The following is a 15,087-nucleotide window of genomic DNA, read 5'->3' as shown; positions in this document are numbered from 1 at the left end:
TATAAGGATATTATTATTATTAGAAATATTATTATTTCTAAATAAAGTCTACGTTTGGTTGAATATGTTGATCATTAATTATTTACTTACACTGCCATATCCCGCACATGAACCACAAACCTATAGTCGTTTCCGTAGCAAGATTGTACAGCACACCTTAAGTACAATAGAAATAATTATGGAGTACTTTTGAGACAATGTACTAATACCTAAACAAAATGACAGCCCTTAATGAGCCCAATGACCCATCTAATATTCCTTCCATATCTATGGTCATAACTCCCGGCAGCCAATCCAAAACAGGAAGCAAAGTTTTTACGTCACGCCGTCACACGGAGAACGTCCACGGTAAACAAAAAGTTGGGGGACCCAGAAAAAAAGAGAAAACATATATTTTGACACGGAGGTAAAATAATATTTAAAATGATTTTTTCTGGCTGTAATAATGTAGTTTTATACACAAAATACCGATACATCCGGATATATATAAATACGATATCTGTATGATGGCCGTGGTTCAAAATAGTTTCCCCCCATTCCATTGTGGTGTCTACCGGCTTTTCAAAGTCTAGGCGGGTGCAGTTGTTCGCCAGTGTTAACGGTTGTTGTCGATATGGAATATTGTTTATTTTGATCTGATTAGCGGTCACTTCGAAGTTTTCTTTTTTTGTTTGTTTGTTTGGCGAAGTGCTGCATCAATAAAAACAAGTGAGCTGAGGGAGCAGGTTAGTCCGGAGCACGGTCGCTGGGGTTACAGTAGGACAGTCCCACACAACCTCTCAGGACGTACACACGCATGTCGGGAGTCCGGACTAGACAATGGGACAGCATGATCCCAGTCGTCCCTCCTTTCTCTGCCTCGGCCTAATTTTGACCCACGGGCACGAGTGGGTGACGTTGTCACACTGCTGGAGATCTGTGGTCGTCGGGTCAAACGACTGCTGGGGTGTAACGTCCCCTGTCATATCCCACTTCAGTCTGTTCCTCCGAATCGTTTCGTCTGAGAATCGTCTCTCATTTTAAGTTATTTAAAAAAAACCAAACATTTAAAGGTTATTGAGCTGCCTCTAGACAAGCAGAAAAAAAATCCTGATTGATTGTCATTAGGGGATTTCTGAACACTGCGTATCGAATGTTACAGGATGGATCCGACGACGAGTTTGAAGTCCTTGCTTCTGGCCATCAATCAATTCAAGAACAACAAGTCTGCCCCCAACGCTACACAGCTGCAGAGACAAATAGACGTAAGTTAATGTGATCTCCTGTCACAGCCTGAGGAACAGGCGAGTGAGCCTTCTCGGTATAAAGTTTCATGTGATGTATATTTATGCCCAAAGATACATTTGCACTGTAGATGTTGCGTTAATTGTGTCTTCTTTAACAACCCTGTCCAGCACCGTCATGCCAATAAAGCCCTGAACTGAATGGTTTGAAGTAGTAGCCTGTTTTTGTGGACACCTCTTTCACCCGCCTTCTTAATCTGGCTAGTGCATCTAATAGCACACATTCTCCAGCGAGGTTTCCTGTTGAAAGCATCATAACGTGGGTGCCAGGTTCACCATTAAGAACAAACTGGAGCGTGACAGAAGGGCGACTCTACTGTATATCGCTCCGCTGGTTCACTCAGCGGGCCACAGTGCAACAGAATCGGGCACTTTAGATAGTCATAAGGGGTTACAGGCGCATGTAAGTGTGAATTAACGCAGTTGCCTACTTAAGAGCTCAGGTGGGATTGGGGAAAAAGGCTGCTGCCCAGGAGGAACACAGCTCCAGAGCATTTTGGATGTGGAGCCCTCTGTGCTGTGTATTTATGGTGTTTGTTTCCGTGCAGGATGTCTCGGGGCTGAAGTGCCCGCGGCTGTTTGCCTCCACCCAGGTGCTGCCCAGCGAGTGCCTGAGTGGTCTGGTGGAGCTGGCGGGAGACCCCAACACCAGCACGGCCCTGGCAGGGAAAATCGTGGCCTTCCTGTCTCAGCTAGGTAGAGAGCAGTGCAGCGCGGCGTCCCCTCTGCTGCTGCTGTTTCAGTGATCCCCTCTTGCTCTCTCAACCTGTGCCGTGTCTGACGGGTATCTAGCGACGCGTACCACAGAGAGGAGGCCGTTCAGGCGCTCGAGCACGGAGCTGCTGAACGACACTGCTCGTTTTCTCGAGATGTTCTGGCAATGTGTCGGAACACCTCATATTAATTGTTTTCTGTTGATTCTGGTCTGTGATGGGGTGTGGAGATTGTGTGGTTGCTTTAAAGCTAATATGTGGGGGTTTGGAGAAGACCCCTATTGGACATCTCTAAAAGTGAAATTGCAGGTCAGTGGTCACCATTAATTTGCATGGACATAGTAATGGGCTTGCATAGGTTTTTCTGAGGGAGTAATATAGGAGGATCAACCGTGTATCTCTTGCTTCCTAAGATGCAGTGAAAGCAAAACCTTTAATTATTGTAAACACGTCTAACTGAAGGATCCATTGAGAAGTGAAATGTAACGATTCCATTTTTTTAGCTTCAGATGATGAGGCTAGAGAAGCTCTGCACAGCAGCTACAATCTCGCCAGCACCCTGGCATCGGTTCTTCACTGCAACAGTGCTTCCCCTAGAGAGCCCATCGTGCTGCAGGTACTTCTCTTCTTCCTTTGGTCTTGTGCTTTGTGACCCTGCAATCTGACTTAACCTTTGGTTTCTCTCGTCTTCCACAGTGCATACACATCTTGCAGAGGATCACGTACGGCGTGAAAATGTTCCACTCTACTGCGTACATGGATGAGCTCATAGGGTTTTTAATGCACCACATGTAAGTTGTCCTTTAGTGGAGGGGAGGGCCAAGTTGAGAACCGGAGAGGTCCTGTGATGCTTTGGAGGAACGTACAGAAACCAAGTGCAACCAGTGTCATATATGATTTCTAATGCTCTTTGTTGGGGAATTTGAGTTGCTTCTCAAGGTTTTGTCATTCTCTGTTTTTCTTTTTTACTTTTTAAAACAACAGCCAGTGCCCTAACGATGACTTGACCATGCCGTGTCTCGGTCTCATGGCGAACCTCTGCCGCTACAACCTGAGTATTCAGGCTCACATCAAGTCGGCGGTAAGAAATCTGACTTTTTGTTGTATTTGGCTTTGCATTACCGGCGATCAAAGACAATGTAAATTCCAACATGGAGGACTCAAAAGTACTTGGAGACTTAGAAGATCAGCTTACAGATCAGACAGGCCTGATAACTTGAAGAATGACAGACTAATGTAACCTGCTTGTGAGAAGAATATGAAAAAAGTCATTCTTGTGCAGGAACATCTGATGAAGGCTGCTTTTGTACCTCTGGGCAAGGAAATTTGTTCCAGATTGTTCCAAGGGGCTGTCTAAATGGGCCTACTGCTCGCCTTTGTAAATGGCAGATAAATTACAATTTGTTCGAATTGACTGAAATGGTAAAGGTATAGGACATTCTTATGAGAAAGAAGCTGGTTTAATATGATTTTGTGTTGTGTTCAGTCATAGCTATTTTTATGTTGTTACCAAAATATTTTTTTTACACATTTATTTATGAAAGAATAGACTTAAAGTCATCGGCCTCATGGTATTAATGGAATTTCTGTAACTGGAATACTTGTTCTTATGCTACTTGTGTACCACTTACATGCTGTTAGACAGTTTGGGAAGTTTAAAAAGCGTTAAAGGTTATTTTATGTGTCTTTCTAGAGTAACTTGAAAGCTTTCTATCGGACACTCATAAGCTTTTTGGCTCACAACAGCTTGACTGTTGTTGTGTTTGCGCTGTCCATACTGACAAGCTTGACCCTAAATGAGGAGGTTGGTGAGAAGGTAGGTGCTTTTCTTTACCTTCCCCCCCAACATCACCACCTGCAATCTAGGCACACACTTTTCCACTGCTTTCTGCTTGTGTATCATGGCTTTATTACACTTAGTTTTCTTTGTAAATTGGTGTTTAATAGTGTGACTGATGGTGTTTCAGTAAATATTTTGAGTTTGGATTTTTAAAAAATCTTTTGTACATGAAAATAATGGTTTTCGAGGCTGTTTTGAGTCAGTACAGAAGTATGTTATTTACTTTTGTTCACAGCTCTTCCATGCCAAGAATATTCACCAGACCTTTCAGTTAATTTTTAACATTATTGTAAATGGTGATGGAACTCTCACAAGGAAGTACGCAGTGGATCTGCTGGTTGACCTCCTGCGAAATCCCAAGATTGCAGGTTACCTGTCCAGGTGAGCACTGAAATCGTTCAGAGGAAACCCAGCGTGTGAAAGGCCAGCAGTGCAGGAGCTCAAGCCTTCCTGGTATTGCTGTATGCCCTTGGTTCACACTGCTGCATTGTTTTCACCAAACAGCCTTTCGTTGAAAGATGCAGGTTCCCGCAGTACATGTTTAACAGAACTGGATGATACTCATCATAATAAAACAGCATTTTTATTAAGTCATTTGTTAAAACTTCTTCAGGAGACTTCTTATTTAGATGTTTTGCCTCAGTGCAGTGCATTATGGATGGAACTAAAAGCATAGTCGTTACATTTGCATGAAAAAGACAAGTCTGAAAAGTAGAAGTGTGTTGGTGGTGAAGCTTGCGGATCTCTGATTTTTTTTGTCCCTGCTCTAGATACGAGCACTTTGTGCTGTGTCTCACCCAAGTATTGGGCCTGTTGCACGGCAAGGATCCGGACTCCACAGCCAAGGTGAGCTGCCAGCGGTGACGAACAGGCCTTTAGGCATCCCGTCTTATCACAGTGTTGTTGCATTCTCTGAAAATCTCAGTTTATGGAAACAATAGTGAAACTATATTTAGTCCTTACTAGGTGCTCATGTAAATGTAAATATTGTGTGCTTATTGGGTATCATTATAAGAAAGCCCATGGAAGTGGGAGAGGATTTGTCATACTTTGTATAATTGTAATCTCCACTTCTAAGAGGATTCCAGAATGAAGAGGGTTATAAATATTCACACGAGGCATCCCTGTGAATTTTCCTGTTTTGCATTTACATTTCAAAAGCCTTTTAGAACTTTTTCTTTGACTCTTTCCTCCACCTATTCTGCTGTTTCCTCGGCAGGTCCTGGAGTTGCTGGTTTCCCTGTGCTCCGTGTCCAGCCTGCGCAGGATCCTGTGCCAGACGGTGTTCCGGCCCTCCGGAGCGCAGTCTAAGTGCAGCTTGAGGAAGGACAGCCACAGCCGAGCCCCCGAGCCAGCGGTCGCTCTGGTCCACTGGGCCAGCCTGCCGCTTGAGGGACCAGAGAGTTGCTCCCTGCAGGCCCTGCAGCTACTCTCAGAGCTTTTTGAGGTTTGTAATGCAGAGCAGGTCTTTCAGGAACAGCTGGGACATTCTCACAACATATTGGAGATACACGGGACATGGCAAAATGAGTCACGGCAAACTGTGTTGTCAATTTAATCACTACACTGCCCCCAAGTTATCCTGCTGTGAAAATGGACAATCTGGATGTGACTCATTAGAAATTAAAATACTGTTTTTGCATGTTTGGTTTTCTGCTCATTTTCAGGAAGTGATTGACTCAGGCCTTTCCAGCACAGTCCAGCCTTTTGTAGATCTCTTGCTGCCTGTGCTGCTCAGTCTGCTGCAGACCCCTGAGCAGTTGCTCTCTGAACAGTTGGCCAAAAGAAACTGTGCCCGGACTGCCAGGGCCGTTGACGTGTTGCTTGATATCCTTTAAGAGTTTCCAGTTTCTGACTCCAGAGTCATAAGATTCTGTATTAGTTTAGCTTAGTAATGGCATTATTGTTAGTCCGTTGCTTAACTAAATAAATATCTTGTAGCAACAGTGTTTTGCCATACTGCTTGAGTGATCTGTTGTTAACACTAAGCCAGTACTAGCTGGTGACAAGCAATGCATTATTAGTGTGATTAGTGTAAGCCTGCATCTCTTGTTTTCAAGAAAACAGTCATTGCATATAAACTGGGTATTGATTAGTGTGTCGTCATTACCTTTGACGTTGTTTGTTTTTTTCTATTTTTAAATCTCTAAATGTAGTCTTTTGTAATGTACCGCTATGAATAATGAAATTTCTATCAGTTTCCTTAACTGTGCAACTCCTGTGTGGAGAGGAGTCACTGAAGCTCTTTGTTTCTCAGAGGCTAACAGAAAACGTGTGTGTGTCTCAGATAGAGTACCTCTTCTCCAGCAGCAGGATAGATACTGGCTTTGACTGTCCTGTGGCAGAGTCTGATCTCAGGTGAGCCTGTAACATCGTTTGGACTAGCAGTGCATCTCGACTCTCCTAAAAAAGCCGAGGTCTGAATTCTTTGTGACCAAACTGCTGATGTTATACGCTGACAATGGAAGGTGTAACAGTGCAAATTGAGACCATTGGCTGTTATTGATGTCAATAAACAACCTGCTTCCAGTGACTGACTTCACTGCCATTCACTGCTTCACTCTCGTTTTCCCTGCATAATGTATGACAATTAAATTGGGCATTGAGAAAATCAGGGTGACAGTATGACAGGCAAATAGTTGTATACTAAATTAAAATAGGTATTCAACAAAACTAAAACGAAACAAAATTGGTTTAATGCCTGCTTTGACTGAAATCTCTAAATTAATGTATAAGCAAGAGCAGCAAGTTTTAGATTTTCCTGTAAACAATTTTTAAATCTTCCACCTTAAAATGTAACTGTTATTATTGTTAACTGAAATATGGAGTCTGAATGCCTCTCCTTATTTAAACTTAAAAGCCGGGCTGGAGCTGAAGTTGTGCTCAAGGTGCTGGACCTGATGAGCCGGGTCAGACAGCTGGTGCGGGACATGGAGACCAGTTTCTTCAGAATCCTGCAGGTACAGGAGCCTGTCGCCATCATAAAAGGTTTACAGAGAGAAGTTAGCGCTCCCAGATGTCACTGTGCTGTGCGCTGACTCGGAAAGATATAATTTGTTTCCCTTTCTCTCCAGGACCAGCGTCTCATTACGCCACTATCCTTGGCCCTGACCTCCGATCACAGGGAGCAGGTGCAGACTGCGCTCAAGATCCTGTTTGAGGCAGCCCCTCTGCCAGACTTCCCTGTGATAGTGTAAGAGAGAGAGATGCTTATCCCTTACAGCCCTGGCTGGCATTAAAGGAACTTTGGTTACATGATCCAACCACATTGGATATGTGGTTCTGTTATATCTGTTATCCACCTTAATTGTTTGATTAGCCTGGTCAGTTCTCTGTGCTCCACAGGCTTGGTGAAAGTATAGCTGCGAACAATGCATACCGTCAGAGGGAGGCAGAGTACTCCAATAGAAGGAACCTGGCGCAGGACCAGCACCCCCTGCTGGCGAAGCCCTGTTCTTCACCAAGCAGCAGCCCATCTCAGCAGAGCATTCAGAGCCTCATTGAGAAACTGCAGACTGGGATGGAGGTCCGTGTCCATTTAGAGTGTTAGCGATTTTTCTCTTTCTCATTATCCCAAGGGTTTTCCTCACTCAATACTGCATTTCCTCCTGTGCAGCACATTTGCAGAAAAATAATATAGTCCACAGTATTTACACACATTAAGGTATTTCTCAACCTCTGTTGTTATTTAGTTTTTAAATGAACAGATCATGTGTAAGACATCATGTGACCAGGCATGTTATTCAGCTCTCTGAGAGAATGGAATGGTGAAAGTTTCGCAAAATTATGCAAATTGTTGCTTTTAAAGAGACTATTCGAAAATACTCTTTGAAATGTGGAAATGTTTTTTCTGTAGAGCCGTGTTTAATTCTCCATACTGAAGGTTATGTCCAACAAACAGAGGATTTTAAATCCTTTTTAATTCAGCAGCTGTGGGGCCAGACAGCTGCTTTATCTTATCCAGGCTAACAAGGGGATATCAGAGCTGAGTCCCTGAAAGGCCCACACAAGCATTTCAAGGCTATCCTGGTACTGCTGCCTAATCTTTCTGAAACACCAAAACAGCCTGGTGGCTTTGATATTCATTTGAAGTTTTCTTTTAGTTTAGAGAGCAAATCAAAGATGTAAGGATTTCAGACATAATGGATGTTTACGAACAGAAGATTTCTGCCCTCGCGGTATGTGTTTTGACTCATTTTTTTACCATATTTGTCATGTTTCCTGACCAAATGTGTTTGTTTTGTGTTGAATGTGTTTTAGTGAAAAATAATACATAGAATGATATTCATTTATAAAAGTTTGTTTTGAATGAAGTTATTTTGCAGAAAGTTAACTTTGTTCCTTTAATCCTTTATAGCGGTTTCTACATCAAGAAATTGTATCTCTTGTTCCAGCTACTGGGGAAGACCTGTTATAAAAATGTTTTTGAATTCAAGGCAGTCTTGTTCTGCTGTGGAAGTTTTCCACGCTAGGTACTGATGCTCACATGGTCTTTGCTTTTGGGTGATGTTTCCTGCTGGGAGTAGTCAAAGGAGAGCCGTCTGCAGGATCTGCTGGAGGCGAAAGCGCTGGCCCTGGCCCAGGCGGATCGCCTGATCGCGCAGTACCGCTGCCAGCGCGCGCAGGCCGAGGCCGAGGTGAGTCTGACGCCGGATGCGACGTCCTGCACGGGGAAAAACCGTCCGGGATCCAGCCCGTCCCGCGCGTGAGGGAGTAAGTGCCATGCCGCGTGCCGGCGGCGGGCCCTGGCTTCACCCCCCTCGCCACCTGCGCCCTCTCCCGCAGGCTCGGAAGCTGGCGTCGCTGCTGAAGGAGGCAGAGCGCAGGAAGGAGGAGCTGGAGGCGGTGCTGGGCAGCCAGACGCAGGAGGCCCGGCGGGCTGAGGCCGACATCCAGCAGCTGCTGCAGCACAACGCCAAGCTGCAGGCCGTGGCTGAGGAGCACCAGGCCCTGAGGGGCTCCTACAGCGACGTGGTGCAGAGGTACACTTCCTCAGCCGCACTGAGCGGCACAGGGATCATGAATAACTGGTTAATTTATGAACATAGATGTGTGTTTATATGTATGATTCTAGTGCAGTTATACCATCAAAACAAAGGCTTATGTTCATCTGCAGTTCCACATTTTACTTGGATAATTTGTCTGAACCAAGAGCAGGTGAAGCCTTTCCTATTAACAGGCCAAGATCCTATTAATTGATGACTGCTGGTTTATGATGCAGCTATTGCAACTTAGTGCTGTACAGTACATAGAGTCAAATGACCAGTTGTTTTAGGTTTGGATAGGATAAGATTTCTCATAAGAATAACAAGGGTTTCACGCATCTACTTCCTTTTTAGATTAGGATGGTCTCTCAGTATAATCAATGAATAAATGTACAGATACTGTGAACCATCGTAAGGCCCTTCTTGTTCAGAGCACACCACTACTGCTGATGGGTTGTTGCTGAGATTAAAAAAACGTTAAGAATGTTATCTATCTTTTATTGAAATAAGATATACTGAGTGGACTTCAGAGTGTTTCATTCAGTTCTGCTTTAGGCTAATAAGTGGAAATGCTTTTTTTGCTTTAAAAACAGCTTTTATGTGACAACATGCCATGCAAATTCTTATTGTTTTAGGTTTAACGAGTGTGATAAGATGCTGAAAGATCTGCAAGCCGCTCATAATTCACTAAACAAACAATTTGAGGCGCTGAAGAAGCAGAATGAGAATCTGAGGCAGCAGCAGGACAAGTAGGTTCTCCCAGTTCGGTTACACTGGAGTTTGTGTGGCTTGATCTCATCAGTGCTTGACAGCTTTACTCCAGTGCAGACTCTTCTTTGTCTGTTTATTGTAAGCTGTTTATTACTGTATCCACCCAATCAAAACCCATCTTCCTAGATAATGCACACTGAACACTATTCGCCTATGTTGTCATAAGTTAACAGAAGCGTTTATTCTGCAGCATTTTGCCTTAAGTGTTTTATATTCTTAAGTTTTTGTATTTTTTATACTACGGTGACCACAGTCATACACTTTCAGTGCTTTTAGCTGTATATTGTAACATTCTGTTTTCTTGTTATGTTTCCACACCCTGTGTACAGAATGAAAATGTCAGACTTAGTCTTTTTCATTAATGGGTTTGTAAGCACATTGTTTTCATCTTATGTCTGTAGTTTGTTTCTGTTACCGGCATTTAACACTCTGCCCTTGCCTACATGAAATCTTAATTGCCAGGTGTTTTCCCAATCTTGAATTTTTGTAATTCCTTTTACTTCCTTTCTTTGCTTTTCAGAGTACTGGCAGAGCTTGCAGAAAAAGGAGATGAGCTCAAAGAGCTCAGTAGCAATGTTGAAGAAAAAGAAAAGAAAATATCTGGTGAGAGTTTATTTTTTGTGTGGGGTTCGAATCTAAACTTCCAACAGCTGTGTTGAGAGTCCTGTAAATGGTATCAATTAAGTTTGCCATTACATTTCATGATAATATGAGTATGACAGCATAGCAGAACTACATGATAATTTTTAATGTGGCTTATTTAATTTTACTAAATGATTTATTTGGCTAACAATTTTATCTAAAATTACTTATATTTATACCCATTGTAGGTATTTTATTGGTGCATAATAAGTATTTTACCTTGCTACGTGTTTTGCTGGAGCAATTCAGGTGAAGTACCTTGCTCAAGGGTACATCAGCAGTGTTTCACACGCGATTTGAACCCACAACCTTACAGCTACAAGTCCATATCTCTGACTAATGTTCCACACTGCTGCCCTGCTTAAGCTTCAAGAATTAAACTGAATAGAATAGAAATCTTTGAGTCCTAGTCCCCTCTTCAGCAGACCCAGTCACACTGCACAGTGGAGCTGTTTACTTTGGGTACCTTTTTAGGAGAACATTTATGTCCTTCTAAACCTCAATCCTTTTTTAGGTCTGCTGCAAACCATACAAGCTCTAGAAGAAAAAGCAAAACAGAGGGAGAAGGAAAAAGAAGACATGGAGGAAACGATTGAAATCCTGAGGAAAGAGTTGCATAAAACAGAGCTGGCAAGGAAGGAGCTCAGCATCAAGGTAGGCCACAAGCAGAAGTCAGCCCTTAAACTGCACAAGTATGTTTATGGCCTGTTATGGTGATTAAGAATGATCCTTGTATTATTATTCATTTGATTAGAGCCTTTATGTAGTAGACTTTTAATGAGCTAATACCACGTCCATTAGTTTATATTGTGCCAAAAACTATATAGAACAGGTGCTGACTGCAGGAGATACCAATGCAGAATGAACAGATGCATTTTGAAGAAATGAGAGAAGCAGCATTTCTGCAGTTAATGGGTAGTTATTTCCACACCAGGGAAAGGCAAAGTTGAGGAACTGAGAGTTGAGGTAATGGTGTAGCAGGGGAGGATCGAAGAAGGCAGGAGAGAAAATCGTAGGGATAGATGATCCTGGTAATAAGAGCTTGGAGCAATGAAGAGGACAGCAAGGCAGATGAAAAACACACACCTGGTAGCCAGCAAGGGTGAAAAGCCATCGGAGAGCTTGAGGCAGTGGATTCTCGTGTATGAAGCAAGACAGGAGCAAGAAGATCGGGATGCGAGCAAAAACAAAATGCGAGAGAAAAAGGAAATGTAACGGAGAGGAAATCGCAATCAAAGTAGTATGAGAAGCAGTGGGTGTGGATTGTGAGAGGGAGATCGTGGTATTGATCTTGAAGAGAGGAGAGAGGATGAGATGAAATGGCCTGTCAGTTAAATAGCTGGGAATGGCACAGTGCCTCTCTATCTGAATGAAGCACTCTGAGCCCTCTGCGTTCTCAGGCTTTGGACTTTCCCAATTGTTTTTACAGGCATCTTCCCTGGAACTTCAGAAGTCTCAGCTGGAGATACGCCTGCAGAAGAAGGAGGAGGAGCTGAACAAGCACTCTCACATGATTGCAATGATCCACAGCCTGAGCAGCGGCAAGCTCAAGGCCGACTCGGTCAGCCTCAGCCTGTAGGGCCCCGTGAGAGAGCGCTGTCTGGACCCTCACGCACTGTTACACTGGCGCTGAGAGCAGCTGCTTCAGTGGCCCCCAGCCTGGCTTCTTCTCGTGTCCTGGAACACTGCCTTTCTAGCTAAGACAGTATACTGGAACGAAGAAGCAACATTTTCAACTGTTTTTTTCCATGAACAGCAGGATTTTTAATAAAAATCAAGATATAAAACATAGCAAGGAGAAGCAGCTCATTCTAAAGTGTTTCTCTTCAGCCTGTCGACTTTCGTCCTTTTTTAAATTTAAATTATGATTTAAGTGGGGAAAAAAAATGTCTGGTATTATACATATCCTTAAACTATTTAATAATATTTTAGATCTTTTTCCATTATTTTGCATTGGTGTTTGTCCTATTCTCTCGAAATAATAACTTTTCTATGAACTGATATATATATTTATGAAATATTCTCTTTTCAGTTTTAGTCTTGCAGTGTATCTTTTTCATCTTGTTTAATAAAATGTTTGCTTCCAGAAAGCTTACACTGCAGCATCAGCAACATGTCAGATGAAATTCCTCTTGATAACCGATAGCTCTGAAAAATACTGAGAAACGTTACAAGGCCTGCTAGTGGTAATGATGAAATATATTAGACAAAAATAAGGCATTTGTAACTAGTGACTTGTACAGAAACAAGGGGAATTTCAAATTAGAGTTAGTTTGCAAAGGCTTAGTTTAAATGACAGTGGATTTAATCCTCTGAGGCTCTAGTGTGTTTATGTAACAGAGTTGGTTTATGTCACTGCACTTCCTAAATCTGTTCTACCTTATGGATTTTGTCAGCAAGATGGTACAGACCGCATTAGCATTAACTATGGGTACTTTTGGTTGCTTAGTGTCACAGTTTCAAGGAGAACAGTGTTCAAAAACTGGCATCCTTTTGATCACAGCATACCATGAGTAAGGAAAAGTAAAGCCAGACTTGCATTCATCCCAGTCCTTGCTTCAATGGACACCTACAGTTACCCAATTACCAGCTCATCCAAACCAGCTTGTGCCTATGGTTGTATATGAATTTAGTGGGAATGAATTTTGGATAAACTCATTATAGAGGTGATTCTGGTTGTACTCCTTACCAGATCCCTTTTATTATTTTTACGTGTTAGTTTATTGTTCTAGTTTTTTTGCATTTTAAGATTGTGCCTGAATGTGAAACCCTTTTGTTATGAATTGTAGAGGTAGTGTACTCTGACAGGATCACCCCAGGGTGCAGAATGACTGGACCCTAGAGGCAGGAGGCTGGTTTGTTTTCTATCGGTCAGACCTTGGGTTGTCCTCTCAAGGTTATTATTGTACGGTTGTGTTAAATGGTGCTATTGCTATGGCATTTGGACTTGGGCCAGTATCCTCTCCCACTCCTTTTTTCAAGGACCCCCATGAGATGTGAGCAAAGACTTTCGTGGGGGAAAAGCTTTTTAACACTGATATGCAGTATTTGACTACAGCTGCTGCTGTATTTGACTTAAACTGGGGTTCTGAAATTTCTGTCTGAACTGCGTAAGACAACATTTTAGGTTAGTAGCTTTATTTTCATTAAGCTAAAATATGCAAAAACTGTACAGCAAATATCTTGTATACATGAACAGAAATATTTTTACAAGAATAAGTGTTTCACTCTTTAGTCCAGTGTACTAGAATTTACATTAGTACTTGCATTCAAGAGTTGGGTGTCAATACATTGGTACTGTGTCTCCTCTTTTCTGTGCCATTCGTCTCGCTCAAAGACTATATCAAGAGCCTGTCCGTCTCTAATCTGATCATCCCTCTGCATATCTCTGTCATTAAGCTCGCCTGTGCAGTCTTAGTAAAAATTAGCTCAGGGAATTAACACTGTCTGGCTACAGTGAAAGAAAGGGCTGCATTTTAATATTGCTTTAGTCTCTGCCTGTTGGATTAAGATGCCAGGGACACTCGTGTTAACCTTGTTGTCTGATGCCTCATGCCTTTCGATGTCTGAATGCCTTGCTAATTCACGGTAATGACATGGTGGATGAACTTGATGATGTCCAGCGTGCATCCATGATTCTATCCGAATTTTCCTGGAGCCTAACCAAGCTGTTTGAATACATTTTGGTTGATAATGAAGGTGTCTGACCCTGGTTGGCATCGCATGTTGCTCTTGGCACCTTGTTAGATAGCCCAGGGTGCTGGCCAAAGGCTGCTGACCGGGCTTATTCTGTTGTTCCTTGCAGATTAGGCCGTGGCGTGAGGTTTGCTGGCCTATTCAAACAACTGTGCTGTGAAAACTAAATCAGGGGTTTGCAATCCTTGTCTTGGAGTTTCACAGCCTGCTTTAGTTGTACCTAATTAGCCTCAAATAATTGATCACTTCATAGACCCAATAATATGTTTAATTTAAACTCTAATCGTTTTCCCTTCCTAAACATTCAGGAGCTCGCCTTTTAAACTGTTAAGTTTCTTAAGTAACTTCAGATCTCCAACCTTTGTGTTGGAAAAAACAAAGTGCAAAGGTTCCAGTCAAACGTCGTGTTGGTAAAATTAAGGGTTTAGTGAGGTAACGAGCTGAGCTCCAATGAAAACCAGCAACCAGGTGACTTGTGTGGGTCACCCAGAAACCTCTGCTATAAAGCCATGGAGGCACAAGTACAACTTGACCCAAGACATTGTGTGTAATATGTACTGTGCATTAAGATACATTTATACCTAGTTGTGTGTATGCCTTCAGAAAAATAAAATACAGATTTCACATATTAAAAGGCTTTTGGTATCATTTTGATAAATTGATCATTCAAGACTGATGCGCTCGAGTGATTCTGCTGTGTAAGCATGAGATTACAGTATTTTAGTAATTAAGAAGAGAGCGGACTGGGCACAGGCGATGAGATGATTGAATCTGTCGAATGTCACTCCTGGTGAAAATCAAGGAAGAAAAAAACGGAAAGAAATCAATATGTCCCTGGTAACAAGAGAACAACGCCTTTATGCTCCCGAAATGCTGAAAGCTGGACTGCGTCACCTCAGGTGGAGTCACCTGCGGTGGACAAGTCCCCTTTAGTGCGGGTCTGTGAAGACTGACTTGAGGGAGGTCAGCGAGTGTGGCGTAGCACCGGGTGTGAAACGATACCCTGGGTGTTACACACAACACGCCATGGAAGGGGAGGACCAAGTGTGAGGTTCTTGGCCAGAGGGCCTGGTGGCCACCGACTCCAGTAGTGGCCACAAACCTGACTGCCCTGTGGCTTTCACAGCAGACCTCTTGTTGATTGACATGGATGACAG

The 15,087-nt window shown here is 42.8% G+C and overlaps 2 protein-coding genes across 3 annotated transcripts in view; both read left to right on the top strand.

Annotated features, from left to right (window-relative positions):
* The first annotated feature begins 293 nt into the window (after positions 1-293).
* On the top strand, positions 294-14,564 carry cip2a (cellular inhibitor of PP2A). Of its 2 annotated transcripts, none has more exons than XM_088638745.1 (22): positions 294-406; positions 1,142-1,244; positions 1,832-1,979; positions 2,500-2,612; positions 2,693-2,787; positions 2,981-3,077; positions 3,690-3,812; positions 4,072-4,217; positions 4,607-4,682; positions 5,056-5,283; positions 5,504-5,663; positions 6,053-6,194; positions 6,697-6,796; positions 6,911-7,029; positions 7,182-7,362; positions 7,940-8,014; positions 8,363-8,473; positions 8,622-8,818; positions 9,457-9,570; positions 10,113-10,195; positions 10,749-10,888; positions 11,664-14,564. In XM_088638745.1, exons 2-22 carry the CDS (start codon positions 1,143-1,145, stop codon positions 11,811-11,813), a joined length of 2,700 nt encoding a protein of 899 aa, XP_088494871.1. In that variant the 5' UTR covers positions 294-406; position 1,142; the 3' UTR covers positions 11,814-14,564. The 2 variants fall into 2 exon arrangements, with proteins under 2 accessions (XP_088494871.1, XP_088494870.1); XM_088638744.1 differs by lacking the exon at positions 294-406 and adding an exon at positions 560-725.
* Positions 10,755-15,087, top strand: part of LOC148657963 (myosin-7-like) — a 31,917-nt gene continuing 27,584 nt past the window's right edge. The window contains exon 1 of the mRNA XM_088638732.1: positions 10,755-10,888. The gene's annotated coding sequence lies outside the window, so the exon portion shown is untranslated. The remainder of the gene's footprint in view (positions 10,889-15,087) is intronic.

The sequence above is a fragment of the Lepisosteus platostomus genome, chromosome 7 (genome assembly GCF_059453375.1).
Source record: "Lepisosteus platostomus isolate fLepPlt1 chromosome 7, fLepPlt1.hap1, whole genome shotgun sequence".
Taxonomy (NCBI): domain Eukaryota; kingdom Metazoa; phylum Chordata; class Actinopteri; order Semionotiformes; family Lepisosteidae; genus Lepisosteus; species Lepisosteus platostomus.
This window is presented reverse-complemented; position numbering and strand designations above follow the sequence as displayed.

Excerpts from the sequence above, each read along its gene's own strand:
- cip2a (XM_088638745.1), top strand. The coding sequence starts at position 1,143 with ATGGATCCGACGACGAGTTTGAAGTCCTTGCTTCTGGCCATCAATCAA. Across the intron at positions 4,683-5,055 it reads ATCCGGACTCCACAGCCAAG|GTCCTGGAGTTGCTGGTTTC; the intron begins GTGAGCTGCCAG and ends TTTCCTCGGCAG. Across the intron at positions 5,664-6,052 it reads GGCCGTTGACGTGTTGCTTG|TCCTGTGTGGAGAGGAGTCA; the intron begins ATATCCTTTAAG and ends TAACTGTGCAAC.